This window comes from Anabrus simplex, chromosome 4 (genome assembly GCF_040414725.1).
Source record: "Anabrus simplex isolate iqAnaSimp1 chromosome 4, ASM4041472v1, whole genome shotgun sequence".
Taxonomy (NCBI): domain Eukaryota; kingdom Metazoa; phylum Arthropoda; class Insecta; order Orthoptera; family Tettigoniidae; genus Anabrus; species Anabrus simplex.
The window spans coordinates 250,357,458-250,375,720 of record NC_090268.1 but is presented as its reverse complement, the minus strand read 5'-3'; the positions used below and the strand labels follow the sequence as shown (position 1 = coordinate 250,375,720).

The window sequence follows — 18,263 nt, the reverse complement described above, 5'->3', positions numbered from 1 at the left end:
GGACTTTGGATGCTTCAGAACAAACAAATAACAACTCGAAAGATTGAAGTTTTCAAGGTTTTAAAATCCCGAAACATAACTAAGCATTTCAGAAATAAAGGTGTTGAAATTTGGACCATTCCGTGCCCGAAACTTCAAAGGAAGTTTAGAAGCTGTATATGTTTAAAGGTAGATGTGGAGTATTCTAACATCAAACTAGTCTACAGTTATGCTCGTGACTGCTGGTTGGAACTAAGGTGTAACACACTGCGAAACTCCTCAGTTCACAGAGTATAATGGATAGAGGGTATAGCTGAGGTTCCTATGATTAGCGGTTGGTTCACAGTGTTTCACTAACTTTTCATTTACTTACAGAGCATCGGTCAGTCGGAAGTGAGTGTCCATGATTTAAGCGGTATCATGGGAATAAAACGCTGTGGAGACTGCTGCTAACCATACATGTGGGATGTCTTTGAGTGAGTGAGTGAGTGATACGACACGAAAAGGATCAGAAATATCAGAAAGCGGGGATATTAATTCCATCAAATAATAATAATAATAATAATAATAATAATAATAATAATAATAATAATAATAATAATGGCATGTAGCCTCCGGAGAGGCCTGGTGTAGGTCTTTCGGGTTGACGGCTCATAGAGACCTATGCATCTGTGAAGATGGAGCCCTACGTATGGTGAATTATAATGTTGAAGATGGCACACACATTCAGTCTCCAAGCCATCAAAATTACCCAATGAATGTCAAAATCCACGACCCGACCGGGAATCGAACACGAGACCCCTTGAACTAAAGACCACCATGCTAACGATTTAGTCATGGAGCCAGACGTTCCATCAGATAAAGGTTGCTGGCTAATAGGCTACAATCAAAGACCGACTGCGGGATCGCTTTCTTCCCTGGGAATACCCACATGGCCTATTAGTTTTGATACTTCGTCAGTTATAAGCCAGCTAATTTAAACCATACTTCCGAACTTGTAGCATATCATTAAACATCATTAAACGTATGCTGAGAAGTCTTGTTCTCTTTTAAGAACATTTACAATACTATATCATTTTTCTCGACATTCATTCTGCGTGACAGAGTTCAGGTATTTCTATACTGATGTTGTCGGACGATTAACTTTTCTTGAACTGCCAAACTCAATTAAATTTAAAGTTTAAATAGAACATATGTCGAGTGAAGGAATGCTGAACAATCGTTTTGACTCTCTATTTACAGACAGTACATAATATATTGTATATGCGCGAAAGTAATGCATGTTACTGTATGACCATGAATCAGCACCATGTATGTGATATATGAGAACATACCGTGGGGGTGAGAAGAGCAGTCATCCGCTATGGCCCCTGTGAGGGAAAGGAGGCAACACTTTCCACACAAAATGTACGATAAGTCTGGTACCAAGACAGGAGCAACTGTATGTCATTATCTGTGATACTTTTAAATCCTTCTACATGACATTTATGAGAGTTTATGCAGTTGAATACAAGATACAAATGTACAGTAATGCCGACCTTTTAGAGACGAAAGGTTAGCCAGGAATATGATATCATTAATTGATTAACGTCTCCTTCTTTGTAAAGTTGAAGACATTGGTTCGCAACCCAGTCAGAGTCCTGCACTTCGAACAGGAAGACCACAGTTTGCTCTCACAGTAATTTCATTGTCACAGTGACAAAGTTCTTCCCAGACATGAACCACTTCTAGTCAGATGGTGAAGCTGCAGACATTATGCCGTCTTCTCGCGTGCTGCCAGCCCCAAAGCCTCTGCGTGTTTCTTGGCCTTGAGGCGTAAGTCGGCGATACTGGAGTTCTTGGAGTGGAGTCTGTCCTGATGTACAGCGGCGAGGGCAGCCAGCCCCAGCGGGTACTGCGGGTGGCAGAACACTCCCGACTGCATCGCTGCTGCAGCCGCCGCGTACTGCAACATCACCAACAAACTGTGAGTACATCTGTTGTCACTGTACCCAGCTATTAAGACAACTTCCATGGGTCTGAACACCAGATACTAGACAATAATCCTGTTTATTTTCAAGAGGTATTTCTGAGATATTATTAAATAATCATCCTACAGTCCATATATTTTCCTTGCTGACCTCATTAGTTGCCGTCTTCCTATTCTTAAGATAGTAAGTTCAATTCTGGCGGAGTTCACTGGAATTTCTGGATATTAAAATGCGACAAGGGACAATCTAGCCGAGGTCAACCGACATCACTTTATGCCCGGTTTCATTAACAGTTGTTCATTTTTTTTTTTGCTAGGGGCTTTACGTCGCACCGACACAGATAGGTCTTATGGCGACGATGGGATAGGAAAGGCCTAGGAGTTGGAAGGAAGCGGCCGTGGCCTTAATTAAGGTACAGCCCCAGCATTTGCCTGGTGTGAAAATGGGAAACCACGGAAAACCATCTTCAGGGCTGCCGATAGTGGGATTCGAACCTACTATCTCCCGGATGCAAGCTCACAGCCGCGCGCCTCTACGCGCACGGCCAACTCGCCCGGTTTGTTCATTTTTAACAACCTGTTAAATCGTTTTAACATTCCAATTAAGGAAATTTGTATTTGATCAAATAATGTTAACATTAATAATACGTGCTAATTTTTTTTTTCTATTTGCTTTACGTCGCTTCGACACAGATAGGTCTTATGGTGCCGATGGGACAGGAAGGGCCTAGGAGTGGGAAGGAAGCGGCCGTGGCCTTGATTAAGGTACAGCCCCAGTATTTGCCTGGTGTGAAAATGGGAAACCACTCAAAACCAGAGCTGCCGACAGTGGGGCTCGAACCCACTATCTCCCGAATACTGGATACTGGTCGCACTTAAGGGACTGCAGCTATCGAGCTCGGTCGTGCTAAGTTTTAACATCTCGTTAGGCCTACGGCTTGTTAAACGTCTAACATTTGCTAACTGCTCCAAAACGGCTGCTTATATCCCATATCAGAATACGATTTGAAGTGGGGAAAAGTTACAGAGGGATACTGAGAGGTGATACCTTTTAAGACGGTATCCCTTAACCCCACATTTTAATCATGAAACAAGACCTAAAAACTGTTATAATATAGTAGATATCGGGACAGCGTGGAAAGGATGTTATACGTCCGTTCTTATCTGGGGATTGCGATTCAGATGTTAGACAACTTGTTTTTGTTGAATTCTCAAGCCATGTTTTACAGCTTTATTCAAAAAAAATTGCATTGGAGCGCACTCACAAACCAATTGGTTCAGCCACTGATTTCTAGAATCGCACTGTTCGTAACCCTAACGAGAGATAACGTGTTGGCTATCATTTCTCAGAAAAAGTTTGAAAAAACGCAAGACTCTTAACACGCTGTTTAATTTTTAACACGGTGTTAACTAACAGCTTGTTAGTATTTAACAACTCTTGATGAAGTTTCGAAGATGCTAATTTCCACAGCTTATCATACAGTATTACTACCTTTCCTGTGATGGGAAAGATTAACATCTGACGTGTTACGCATTATAGATATTACAGTAAAATTTAGATTAAAAGATTAGATGATTTCTACATTTTAATCATAATTCCTATGTACTGGCATATGTATAGCAACTATATGTTAACCTTGATCCAGACCGTTTTAACTGATGTATACTGTTTACACAGTACAGGCTAGCACAAGTTTCGTACTTTCGTCGATCTACCTCAGTCTCATCATTGATTTTGACAGTATGATCGGTATTACGTATCATAGGTGTGAGAGACTATAACATTATATCTTCCGCAGCTCACCCTTTTGATAATAGCGTACTGTGCGCATTTCGCTGGGGTATTTACACATTCCCGCTCTAAAGGGTAACAAACGGTAAAGTATCTCGCTTTTCCTATCCTAAGCAAGCTTTTAATCCAGATAAGGCTAATCTTTTTATTTTACAGCTAATGGTGGAACTGTTGGAGATCGGACCATCCCACGGTTTGAGAACTGAACTCACAATTTATGATATTTAAGGCACGAGGTCGCGGTTTTTATTTTTATTTTATTTGGGCCTGCGATTGGTGTACGTTTCTGAGGAGTAAGGGTCTGCCTCCAAGTACGAAGGATGAGCACAATGCGGGAGTGAGCCACACTCTGGATAGCCGCCGTCAGTACTAAGATGTTCGGATTCCCAAATGGGCAACATTGGGTCGACGCGTTAGTTTATAGTTTGGTTTATAGAAAAATTGAATAGGAGTATTTATAAGAACATGCCTATCTTATATTTATAATGTCATGCCCGTAGTGTAGGGATAGCGTGCCTACCTCTTAAGGCGCGTCCAGACTTGCAACCGAACTTCGTAACGTAACCGTGTCGCGTTGCTGTCTGACCGGTACTCCGTAACTTAGTCGCGTAAGCTTAGACCGTAGCATGAACGATACAGAACGAGGTTCACTGCGTTCCACTGCTTGTCGACTTTTCTTGCGTCCCATTAAAGGGCTGAGCAAGGTTCAGCAAACTTGGACGTACACAGAACTTCGGCGCGTAACACGCATTCGCCTCTGTCTGCTTGATCAGTAAACATAGCGTGGACCGAGGAAAACTAGAGAAGTTGCGAAACATCATCGGGCCTAGTTGTTATCTACTTCCAATTATCAAGAATCTCCTTACAGATAACTGGGTAGAGATTAGTGATGGCATCATCAAGTCATATCCGATACTTCAAACCATCGGCGTCCTTCAAGGCGACCCTCTAAGCCCATTGCTTTTCATTGCCGCCAAAGCTGACATCGTACAAAGAATAGATTCAGAAAATGTCAATATTCTCATGTATGCAGATGACGTCAACTTCTCAGTTAGATTTGCAGACTACTTTTAATAAAGTTACGAAATGGGCAGAAGAGAACCAGCTGAAGTTAAATGAAAATAAGACTGTCTCTCTGACCTTCAGAAAAGGAGGAAAACGGGGAACATTCTTAATCAATGACCAACAACTAAAGTCAGTCACAAATTTTAAGTACCTAGGAGTCACTTTTCAAACACCGGAGAACGTGTTCTCTTTACACGTAAAAGACCGACTAAATGCTGCCATAAAATCCATTAACGACATCAGATCTTTGAGCCATCTCTCACTTTCATGTGCCATTGAGTTATTTCATCTTAAGGTTAGTCCTGTAGCCACCTATGGATTAGAAAATATATGGATATATCTTGGAAAGAGGCAACTACATAGTATAGAGAAGGTGAAAGCATTCTATTTAAAGAAAGTACTTTGCCTGTCAAAGTACACTCCATCACGCCTCGTATACCAACTGTCGAGGGAATTATTCTTTGTGGAAGAGCTGCGTTTGAAACTACTGCTCCCGGCCACCCCAATGTATGAGGAACTCCTACAAGAGCTTCAACGAAAAAGGGACAGCATATGGTGGGACTTTTACCAGTGTGATGCGATGATCAACCGCAACTGGACTCAGGGAGGCTATGAGTTGAGACACGTTGTGACCAGACTCTCAGTCCATGGGTTTCACCAACGCCTGTGTATTAAAGCGAGCTTTCATGAGCCAAGTCCGGACTGCAGGTGCAAAAGATGCGGCGAACTTTGTGAACGCTATCACGTACTTAAGTGTAAACTGAGAATAGAATCCTTAACAAAATTCTGTACAGACGACTGCTCATAATAATTTTTTTCCACGCACATTTGTGCGCAATAAAACATTTATTTTATTGAAATGTACAGAGTTAAATAAATGTTGTGGCTAGCCAAACAGCCCAGGCATTTCGACAAAAAGTTAAGGAATGATACCCCTCCCAAATTTACAAGGAATTCAAACTCTTTTGGTGACATTCTAGACATTGTTTTGTGATGACCGCTGTTTGAAACTTCATGTCAGCCAGGAAATTCGAACCACCATGTAAAGTTATACGTGTATATAAGTGAGTTTGCCACTATCCCTCTATTTCCGTTTCCCTATCCTGGCATAATGCAAATAAATATAGGCTTCTACAGCTACCTCCATGTTTGAAAGCGGCACTATCTCAAATGGCAGAACACTAGTAGGTTACGCGTTATGGACTGTGGTGCGGGGTAGAAAAGTTTATCTTGTACCTATCGACTATCGACTGATAACTATCAACTAGTCGATAGTTAAACTATCGTAACAGTCGACTACTTAAAAAAAAACAAGTCGACTGAATTCAGTCGTAGTTCCCGTCACGGATCTCTCCACGTTTTGCTCTCCAGTCAGTACAAAACAAGTCGACGGAATTCAGTCGCACTCCCGTCACAGCGACGCGGAAGCGAATAGAATTATCGGTTTATGGTCATTTCGGATGTGTAGTATTAACTTTATAGGTATCTACGTGATATGGGGATTTTCTCTTCTCGTTTATGTGCTCTTTGTTTGTATTTGTTTATATTAATTACGTTATTAATAAATAAGCATAATAATAATATATAAAATACAATAATAGTGTAGTAGTGTGTTTGTGTACTACAGCAACAAGTTTTACATATTATTGTTAGCATTGTTCGGGAAAAGAGCCTCACTGTCATCTTTCTACGTTTCACTGAACAGTTAGCACCAAGAAAGGCCATTCGTACGATATTAGTTCATATTAAGGGCATCTCTTTATGTATTAGCCCCGTGTACGGACGAGTGCGTAAATCGGATTTTAACCTACGCAACTGAGAGTTCCTCGATAGTTCGGGATTGGGGTATGCGCCCAAGGTACAGTGCTATTGTGGCATTTGCTAGGAATGAATGTAGACAACCCCATGGAAAAGTACATTAAGGATACGGTAATACTAAAACATATAAAATTAATGTTATTTCAATTAAATCAAATTTTCCCATTCATCAAATTTTAAATTGATTCTTTCAAAATAATTCGAATCGCACGAACATCCTCTCAGTGTAAATGAAATGCTTTACTTTAAGCTTTATTTTGCATTCTGGATATACTTTCCAGTACATCTACTATGTTACAACTTATCTCACCGTATAGAGGAAAGAAAAATTCTTTTCACTAATCCCCAAAATTAATATTCCAAGTGAATGGAATTCGAAACTTGGATCTCCGGGTGGAGCAGCTTCTTATTCCTACGTGGAGCGGAGTGGACTTCTCGGCTCCGAACGTTGGTACCTTTGAATACATTTGTAAATCACTCAATCTATATAAATAAAGTTGTAGGGGGTCCGCTGTCTGTAATTTCGTTTGTTTTGCCAATTTTTCAGATATTTATCCGTTTTGGGTCAACTAAAGACAGAATCGGTGGTTTTTACTTTTCGTGTCTGTTTGTCTGTCTGTTTGTCTGTTCCACCATCACGTCGAAACGGCTGGATATATCTCAAGCAAACTTCATATTTAGAGTATACGCCTCCCGGGGAAGGTTTCGATATGCATATCATTTTAAAATCTTTGAACACCGGGCGAGTTGGCCGTGCGCGTAGAGGCGTGCGGCTGTGAGCTTGCATCCGGGAGATAGTAGGTTCGAATCCCACTATCGGCAGCCCTGAAAATGGTTTTCCGTGGTTTCCCATTTTCACACCAGGCAAATGCTGGGGCTGTACCTTAATTAAGGCCACGGCCGCTTCCTTCCAACTCCTAGGTCTTTCCTATCCCATCGTCGCCATAAGACCTATCTGTGTCGGTGCGACGTAAAGCCCTTAGCAAAAAAAAAATCTTTGAACAGACGGGGGGTTTATAGGAAAACAGAACGGGTTTCCTCCATTTTCTCTTATACTATTGATTTTCTGTAAACTCCGTGGACCTTACGTGAAACCTGTCTTCATTATAAACAACTTTTGTTATGTTCATAATTTACCTTACTCTTCACATGACGGAGAAATTTACTATTTTATGCGGGTATCAAGCTTTGCATTGAGTGACCGACAGACCGACAACGAACCTACAGGTTACCATGGCAACGTCTCTGCTTGCCAGCAGGGAAGTAACGTATTGCCATTTTCCTCATCCTGCTTTTAAATTTGTGGTTGTTCCTTGGGTAGAAGGCAAGAGAGGCGTCAATCGGCCTATCTGCGGGATATTGGCGGAATATCGTTGGAGGTTATAACCGCCTTCGAATAGATTAAGTAATAACACCATTAGTGATCTTCTTATCTGTTTACCTAAGAATCACTGCGCCTAAATTTCTCCTCTGTTACCACTTTATTATATCCATAACTCACACCAGCATTATTTATTGAGGGGCATTTGATTTTCCAATACATTCACTTGGCATTTACATATTTGTCGTTATACAGCCGTCCTCAGTTATAATCCATTTGCTTTTAATTTCAACTTTCTTAACTGTATTATTTTTTCCTTAATTACTCCGTATGTACGCGAGTGCTAGAATCTACAGGATATATTTCCACCAAACTTCATATTTAGAATCCACCTGTCCTTCGGTAGGTCTTAGGGCAAATATTGTTTCTAAATCCCTGAACTAACTGGGGGTTTATACGAAACCGAAACCGTGATTTTGCACTCCCACAAAATATACACAACCAAACTTAATGGAAATCTACCTGCCTTAATGGAAATTAATGTTTAAACCTTTTTTCTCATGTGCATCATTTCTATACGAGGATTAATAAGGGAGATATCATTAACGGACTGTTTTTCGGTACAAGTCCCATCGGACTTAACTCAAGAGCGGGTGAGTGTAAAGCGTATCTCTTACAACTTGAAAACTACTGAAGATATTCGAACCAAACTTTATATTTACCATCCACCTGTCCAATGGTAGGTTTTAAAAGTCTATAACATTTCATGTTCCCGGAATGGACTGGTGGTTTATATGGAACCGAAATGGTGATTTTACTCTGCCACAACATATACAGTACAAGACCAACCTGACTGGAAATCGACCAAACGTGATGGAATTCCATCTCTAAAACTTTTTTCTCATGTGCATATTTTTCGTCAGGAGGATTAATAAGGGAGATATCATGAATGGTCAGTTTTGCAGGTTAAGTCCAGCGGACATAGCCCAAAAGGTGTTGTGCGTGGAGCAGATTCCTTATCTATCTATATAAATAAAATCGTAACGACTGTGTGCCTGTACATTGACTATTTTGGCGAAATTTTCGCACAGCTACCCGTTTAAGGGGTAATAATGGCCAACTGCATATTTTTTGGTTTAGTTTCCTGAAAGTCCTAATTTTTACCCTCCTCGCCCAAAATCCAGATTGCGGCATAATCTGCCGGATGAAAAACAAAATGGAAATTTGACAAAATTATACGTTTTAGCCCGTAATGGACGGAAAACCTCCAAGATCTTTAAATTTTTAACTTTTTATCCCCGAAGAATATCGAAATATGGAGGCATTTTAATGATGGTGCAGACCTTCGGGAAGTCCTATCACATAACTTTCAGTTTGGAATGATCTACAACCTTGGTCTTATGACCTTTTTGTCGTATCTGTATCCCTTTTACGTTTGATTTTTCTCTGTTAATCGATGTTAAGTAAATTTGAACTTTTCACATGCATAATTCATACTTTCAATCACTTATAGGAAATATAGAATCATCAAACTCTTCACGAAAATTGACCCACCCAGTAGCCATATGTGAGCCAAATGCTATGCATGTAGCTGTCACATAATTATCCGAAAAGTAATGCAATGTGAGATAATCTTACAAGAACTTTACCCTGTTCAACGCTTCTAACTCAGTCTGACCCAAGAATAGATGAGATATCATAGGACCAGCCATTTAGGCCACTAAATCCGGCGTCTTATGGTACAATCCTTTGTCGATATGACGTACGGTACGTTTAGCAGCAGTTATCTGTAAATGAAGGTCTGCAATATTGTAAACAAGCATATACTTTCGTATGTCGATCTATATATATTCACTGATGTCGATTTGTAGCGACCGAGAAAGGGTGTGTCTGCTATTGTAATCAGTACTCCCCATAGCGACTTTGACTGGCAGTAGGAATGGGGTCCTTCTCCAACTCCTGTGTAACGGGCAGTAGTAAGGAAGGCCTACCATTCTAATGAATAGTTCACTTCTCTATTTGACTTGCAGAAGGCAAGGAAGCATGCAGTTTTGTTTAAAACTCCCCTACCCGATTGTGTTTGGCAGTATGCAATGGTGCTCGCAATTATAAACAAATGTCCTCATCTAAAATGTGACTGGCATTAGGCATAGTGGCCTGCTATTTTGATGGAAACTCACCATCTTGGTGTGACTGGCAGTAAGCTGGCTGGCAGTAGGAAAAGGGGCCTGACATTATAATGATAACTGCACAACTCAATTTCGACTGATAGTAGGGTAGGTGCCTGCAATTATAATAAAAACTCCTCAAATGTTATCTGTCTGGAAGTAGGAAAGGGGGCTGCCATTGTAACGAAAACTCCCCAAATCGATTGTGACCGCGCAGTAGGCAATGGGGCCTGCCGTTATATCACAAATCCGTAACAAAGACTTTGCACTGCGAACAGCGTATGGGGACCTCCTCATGTTGTTTCTCGGATATCGCAAAGGGATATGCAATTTTGAAACAATCTTATTTACTGCATGTGCAGTATTTGCTTCGATATTCCAATACAATATAGAATACCGTAGCGAAGCACGGGTACATTTGCTAGTATAACATTAATTCTGTTCTAATGGGTGTCTATACAAGCGATTTCTAATTACTGGTAAATTGCGTTAAAATAAGTCGAATTCGTAAAAGTACGCCTCTCCACTTTCGTTACGGAGAGTTTAGACGGGAAACATTCGAATATTTTTTATGGAACGACTGAGTACTTGAGTTATATGAATATTTTTATTCGACTGAAATCATTCGACTATTCAGTCTTTTCGACAGGAAGTAATGAATACTTTCGTTTGATTGAAAACCTTCGACTATTCAGTCGATAGTTCGAAGGGACTATCGCCCAATTAGTCGATAGTGGTTTTCAGTCGATAGTGCCCAACTTCACTTGTACCAAATACAGTAGAGACAATACGCGACACTCAGCGAGATATCGAGAGACAGCTATTAGAGCTCTCTCTATCGGGTAGACCTGAGAACTACTGATTCTGTCATAAGAGCACGTGTATTTGTGTGTGAAGTTTTTGGTGTTATTTATGCGTTTTCAGTGAGTTGACATAATTAAATAGTAACGTGTGTCGTTCCTTGATATCTTTCTCAACATGAGGGAAAATGTATGTGCTGTGTTTGGCTGCAGTAACTATGAAGTAGAGAAGAATGCGCGGTCTTTCTTTCGCTACCCTCGTGACAAGAAAATGTAAGTAATATTGTGTTTGCACACATTGTTTCAGTGACAAAGAGATTTTTATAGTACTTCATAATCTTCTGACCTGCTCGACCCATATTTTAACTGGCTTAAAATATAATATCCATATTTTAGTATAGTGTAGCAGTTAACTTCAATACCGATGTGTTGTTGTAGGTGTGATCTGTGGATTTTGAAATGTCACAGAAGTGATTTGGATAAGGTGTACAAGAAAGATGGGACGTTACGCTTATATAAGAATTAAAAGATCTGTTCAGATCATGTCCAGACCAGCGACTTTAAAAATCCTCGACTATACAGCCTAGGGTATGTTACATTTTTACTCTAATTGTACGTAAATATTCCTCAAAGCATCACTATCGACAACATTTTCATACTTTTCTTTTTTATCCCTCTTCTCAGATTAAAGCCGGGATTTTATAGATTTTCTTTCTGTTAGTAGGCTTCATGTTAAGAGGAAAATTGTCCAGCTTTCAAATGTTAATTCATTACATCATGTGTGTAAGGAATGTGCCGATATTTTTATTTACAAGTGTCTTAATGTGATGATACAATGTTTTTTAAATGAGAAAAAAGACAAATCTAACCGTAAAAGTTCAGGCAGGAATGCTAAAGCAAAAAAAGTAATGCATAAATGAAAGATCAACTCATTTCACAGCAGCCCATTTCACATCTTGTTTATGTCTGATTTCAGTCTTTAAATAATAACCTTTTAAATAATTCTTCATTCATCTGTCCAGAATTGCTTTAGCAACTTCGAAATTAATATCTCAATAGTACTTTCTTTCTAGACGTAATGTATTTATCCATTTTCGTGTATGCATTTCCATTGATATTTGAATTTAGCGCAACTTTTCAGGTCACGTCACTACGAGCACCAACGTCGAATTGTCTCCTATTTTAACAAGGCTAAATCCGTAAGTGTCGCGTATTGTCCCTACTGTATTTGCTTGTACCCACGATGCGTAACCTTGCCCCGTTTATATTTGGCGCGCGACGTGGTTACGTTACGACGTTCTGCGCGCATGCCTGTACCCGCTTTTATACAGAGGCCCCGGGTTCGATTACTAGACAGCCCAGGAACGTTAATTTTAATTCTGGAATGAGAACTGGAAAGATGTTCAATGGGACCAATTGAGGAGCTGTCTGATACGAAAGGCAGTAGACTCGATCAAGAACAACAAAAAGTACGGCTCACGATGGCGATCATATAGCACTCAAATATCTGAAGCCATCGGTCTGGGCAGCAGTCGGCTTGGCAGTCCATGGCCCAGCAATAAGCTTTATGTTGCAGTATTTTTTATTTAAATTTATGAATGTTCTTTAAATATGCGAATATAAACTTGTTGGACGCACAGTTTTTAAATACACACATTTACAAACATAATTTCATTCTGATATGAATAATAGTAAATAGGAGCTGATGTATAAAGAAATGAATTTTAGAAATCCAACCTGTAAGGAAATCACTGAACTCGTACCAGGCAAACTCATACAAGGCGTATTAAAGTGTTTAATTTCTCCTGTATAATTTAATTTTCAAATACTTTAAATATTCGTGAAATTCTTATCCCTATATTAATATTCAATACAAGTTCTAACCTCTTATCATAGGCTAAACTGCCTAAAGCTCCGCCTTCCCAAATAATTTAGAGAATTATCGCATAACTTTGAACAGGCATGTTGAAGACTTAATTAAGACAAACTTTTGTGAACTCGCACGTCTGCTCTGCTGTTAGTTGTTGGGATCTTTGACCGCGTGGAAGAATAAACTGTTGACGAGCACGTAGCAAGCCATGGTGAGCGTAATACTGCCCAAGCGGAAATATAGACCGTACGCCTGACCACACTCCAACGCGACGCTTTCCGAAGTGAGTGCTGTCACGCTGACGTCGGTGAATAGACTGCCCCTCTCTTCCCGTACGAGATGGTATAACCGCTCTAGCACGGCCAAAGTTCCCAGCAACTAACAGTACCAGGTGCTTCTACAGTAGAATGGGTGGTCTACCTGTAGGAGCTTTCATTACGATGCACGAAACAGCTACACACGCAGCAATGTTACGGTGAGTCAGAGAAGTTCTCGAAAGTTACAGGGGTTGCAGAATACTCGGGAACTAACTCAATTTGCTGAAACGCCGCGTGGGTGCTCTCTGCACTGCTCACGGTTCAAACAGCTCTAGTGTGTAAACGTTCGCTCTAGTCAAAAGAATAGCTGTAGAACGACCACTTTATGCGACTGATGAACTTGGATATGTTGCTTATATTTGGAATGAAAGATAAGCAGCTTCGTTTTATGAACGGTACTCTCCGAACAGACGATATTCAGTTCGCAGTATATTCCGGAGTACAGTGAAAAGCTGCTTCATGTAGCTTCTCCATTGAGGACACGGCTAAGGGATCCGGAGGAATTTAATATGGTGAGAAATGCTGTTGTCATAGAACCCAATACAAGTACTAAAGCTGTGGCAAACAGATTGGAAAGTACATCATGATACAATTCATACAATTATTAAATACTAGCCATGTGCATTGTTGTTATAAATGGAGAAAGGTAAAATGTGGCTGTAAAGTCCCCATGCTATCAGAAAGCGCCCCATAGTATGGGTCGAATAGCTTGAATATTTTGATGGGCCAGTGTGTCAATTACTAGTAATTATCAGGATATGTATAATCTACAGAAATGACAAGGTAAGGGAGAATGTAATATACAGTACGCTCACGGTCCGCTTATGGGTGAAGTATCAGGACCAGTAACATTTTTACTACGATGACAATGTATGAGACATAGATGACCGGGCGAGTTGGCCGTGCGGTTAGGAGCGTGCAGCTGTGAGCTTGCATCCAGGAGAAAGTGTGTTCGAGCCCCACTATCGACAGCCCTTAAGATTGTTTTCCGTGGTTTCCCATTTTCACATCAGGCAAATGCTGGGGCCACGGCCGCTTCCTTCCCATTCCTAGGCCTTTCCTGTCCCATCGTCGCCTATCTGTGTCGGTGCGACGTAAAGAAACTAGCAAAAAAGAAAAAGAAAAAAGACATAGATGATCGGAATGTATTATTCCTTCCCTCTTCGTTAATATTAATATTAAGGATGGTAGGACAGAGAAAACAAATAAAATGTGCAACATCGTAAACAATTCCTTTATTTTTAGTCGTAGAATGAATCTGTACTGCACTTGAAATTAGATTTTTGTTTACAACTTTTGATCATTTATCAATAGGACCCGTATTAGCAGAGTGATTTCAGAATTAATTCTACCTTACCCGAAACTACTGCTTCATCGCGCGAGAATGAAATTATTGCTAGGCCTATGCAGGTTATAGTACCTTCTCCGTGGACCTCAAATGCCGATTTTCCAAACCAAACCAAACCAAACCAAACCAAACCAAACCAAACCAAACCAAACCAAACCAAACCAAACCAAACCAAACCAAAGCAAAGCAAACCAAACCAAACCAAAGCAAACCAAACCAAACCAAACCCCATGGTACTACAGCCCTTGAAGGGCCTTCGCCTACCAAGCGACCGCTGCTCAGCCCGAAGGCCTGCAGATTACGAGGTGTCGTGTGGTCAGCACGACGAATCCTCTCGGCCGTTAATCATGGCTTTCTAGACCGGGGCCGCTACCTCACTGTCAGATAGCTCCTCAATTCTAATCACGTAGGCTGAGTGGACCTCGTACCAGCCCTCAGGTCCAGGTAAAAATCCCTGACCTGGCCGGGAATCGAACCCGGGGCCTCCAGGTAAGAGGTAGGCACGCTACCTCTACACCACGGGGCCGGCAATGCCGATTTTCTTTAAATTATATTCAGGATTTCCTCGTGATGCGCGTACATGCACAGCTTAATACATGCACACTGATGGACAATTGAATTAGAGATAGCTGTCGTTTTGGCGAAATGGCGCTGTGGTCAGCTCAGTGAATGTATTATTACGGCGTGGAAGGTGACTACGATGTCGTCAGGCCTCGTACTGGCGCACGTGCTGAGTAGCGGGCACCACGGCAGAGTTCCGTGCCACAGCCCTGAAGAAATTCTAAAGCGAATGAAAAGGGAACCACGAGGAAAGGAATAACTCCGTAGAATTATCATTTCCTTATTATGTATTATTTCCACATCAGCACAGATTGAAGTATATTGAAAGTCTCAAATTACGTTTTATAATAATAATAATAATAATAATAATAATAATAATAATAATAATAATAATAATAATAATAATAATAATAATAATAATAATAATAATAATAATTAGATGGAAATGTACTAAGCATTCTGGCCTATACTGACAACTTGGTCTTAATGGCAGATTGTGCCGAAAGCCTGCAGTCTAATATCTTGGAACTTGAAAATATGTGCAATGAGTATGGTATGAAAATTAGCTTTTCGAAGACTAAACTGATGTCAGTAGGTAAGAAATTCAACAGAACTGAATGTTAGATTGGTGGTACAAAGCTGCAACATGTAGATAATTGTAAGTATTTAGGTTGTATGTTCTCCCAGGATGGTAATATAGTAAGTGAGATTGAATCAAGGTGTAGTAAAGCTAATGCAGTGAGCTCACAGTTGCAATCAACAGTATTCTGTAAGAAGGAAGTCAGCTCCCAGACGAAACTATCTTTACATCGGTCTGTTTTCAGACGAACTTTGCTTTACAGGAGCGAAAGCTGGGTGGATTCAGGATATCTTATTCATAAGTTAGAAGTAATAGACATGAAAGTAGCAAGAATGATTACTGGTACAAACAGGTGGGAACAATGGCAGGAGGGTACTTGGAATGCGGAGATAAAGGCTAAGTTAGGAATGAACTCGATGGATGAAGCTGTACGCATAAACCGGCTTCGGTTGTGGGGTCATGTGAGGCGAATGGAGTAGGATAGGTTACTTAGGAGAATAATGGACTCTGTTATGGAGGGTAAGAGAAGTAGAGGGAGAAAAAACGACGATGTTTAGACTCAGTGCCTAACGATTTAAAGACAAGAGGTACAGAAATAAATGAGGCCACAGCACTAGTTGCAAATAGAGGACTGAGGCGACAGAAACTTTCAGATTGAACGCTGAAAGGCATAACGGTCTATAATGGTAATGTATGTATGTATGTATGTATGTATGTATGTATTGTAACGGTTCAAATCCCGTTACAAGATGATATCTGTATTATTATTATTATTATTATTATTATTATTATTATTTCATCTGTGATATTATTACTATTAGTGTTGTTATGAAATTGCTATGACGAGTGCATTCGTTGGCCCCTTTGCATGTGCTGCTACCAAACGACGGAACAAGCCACTAGTTACACGTCACCACTTTCAAACGTGAAATGTGAGCCATACCGGGACGTACAAAAAATAAAGTGTAAAAGAATATAGTACGCCCTCCGTAATAATAATTTCGGTTTGAGCTATTTGGGAAGCTCCGACACATTCCCGCATGATGTTCTCGGTTCCCCAGAATCCGATGACCGAGAAAACCTCATATATCTACTAGGGCCTGGGGGTAGAAGCCTTCTTAGCATCTGTTCCATCATGCTAATCAGTTGAAGGTTATGGGGAGATCAACCGTAGTCGATCTAGGTTTTGTTCTCTAGAGGTTGCCTCAAGATGTATTCTGGCTGTTGTTTGTTTTTTTGACAGTAATTTTTACGACCGGATGTCTTTCCTGATGTCACCCTTCCTACTTATCCGGGCTTGGAACCGGCAAGAACAGTTAATGACCTACTCAATCCACCCACTAACTGGAAAAGGAGATTAGGATATGGCAAAATGAAACTAAAGGTATAAATATTGGTAGCTATTTCCAAAACAAAGTTCACCTTACTTGCCTAGCATTCTTCGATGACATTGCTATCCTATCTAACAACAGAAAAGAAGCAGTCCAGTCTGTAGAAAACCTCCATGAAATAGCAGGCAAAACAGCACTCCAAATTGTTTATGTAAAGACAAAGTATATTGAAGGGACTAGATCAGGTTTCAACAATCAACTATTAATCACCTAATATGGAAATATCGCTCAAGTAGACAAATTTAGGTATCTAGGTGAAATTATTGAACCAATAGGTTTAAATCAGCAAGCTAACAAAGAAAGAATTGAAAAACGTCAAGGAGCTTAGGAAATTACTTGGAACAGATACAATAAAAGAACCAGATCAAGAAAGGCAAAATTACGACATTACAACACAGTAGTTAAAAAAGAAGCACTTTATGCATCTGAAACTATTATAATTGGTGGCAGATCTTGAATAACGATGATCGAAAAGCAAGAAAGAAAAATCCTCAGGAAAATCTTAGGACCAAAGTGCGAAAATGGAATTTGGATGAAAAAGAAATCGCAAGAAATCTATCAAGTGACAGAAAAAATCACAGATACAATCAGGAGATAACGATTACAATTTTATGGTCACTTATATAGAATGGATAATAACAGGCTCACAAAGAAAGTGTTAAACTTAGCCTTACCAATGAAAAATCACAAGAATTGGCTAAAATAAATCAGTGAAGGCCAAAATGAAACTGGCATTAATGAAGACACCATTCAAGATAGAATAACATTCCGAATCTTAATTCACAAACATAAATTTTCTGTGAAGCCCACCCGACTAAATACAGGACGGACTGAACAACGCAAAAAGGAACACAGCTAGAGGATGAAGAGATACTGGGAAGGGAAGAGAAAAACGAAAAAAAGAAAAACCCCGTTCCTCAGTTGGGCATAACGAATCAATAATAATAATAATAATAATAATAATAATAATAATAATAATAATAATAATAATAATAATAATAATAACAATAATTTGCCCCGTTTAACCATCAAGTATACTTGAAGTTGCAGGAAGGTCTGAATAAACAAAATCCTTATTTACTAGGTTTAAGGGGAACTGAATGGGTGCACGAAAAAATCGGGTTAACCTTATAACCATGTATTCAGTGAGTTAACGAATTACGATTAATTTACTTAGGTACATCAAAATATTGTCTGTTGTTCTCAGTTTTTAAACTGTCTGCCACATTTATTACCTGCTGCATTGTCACTGAATTTCTTGGTGAGATGATTTATCAATACGTT

The 18,263-nt window shown here is 39.9% G+C and overlaps 1 protein-coding gene across 1 annotated transcript in view; it reads right to left on the bottom strand.

Moving 5' to 3' along the window:
* Positions 1-1,732: 1,732 nt before the first annotated feature.
* Positions 1,733-18,263, bottom strand: part of LOC137500484 (short stature homeobox protein 2-like) — a 230,038-nt gene continuing 213,507 nt past the window's right edge. The window contains exon 6 of the mRNA XM_068227384.1: positions 1,733-1,924. Coding sequence (XP_068083485.1) covers positions 1,733-1,924 — 192 coding nt within the window. The remainder of the gene's footprint in view (positions 1,925-18,263) is intronic.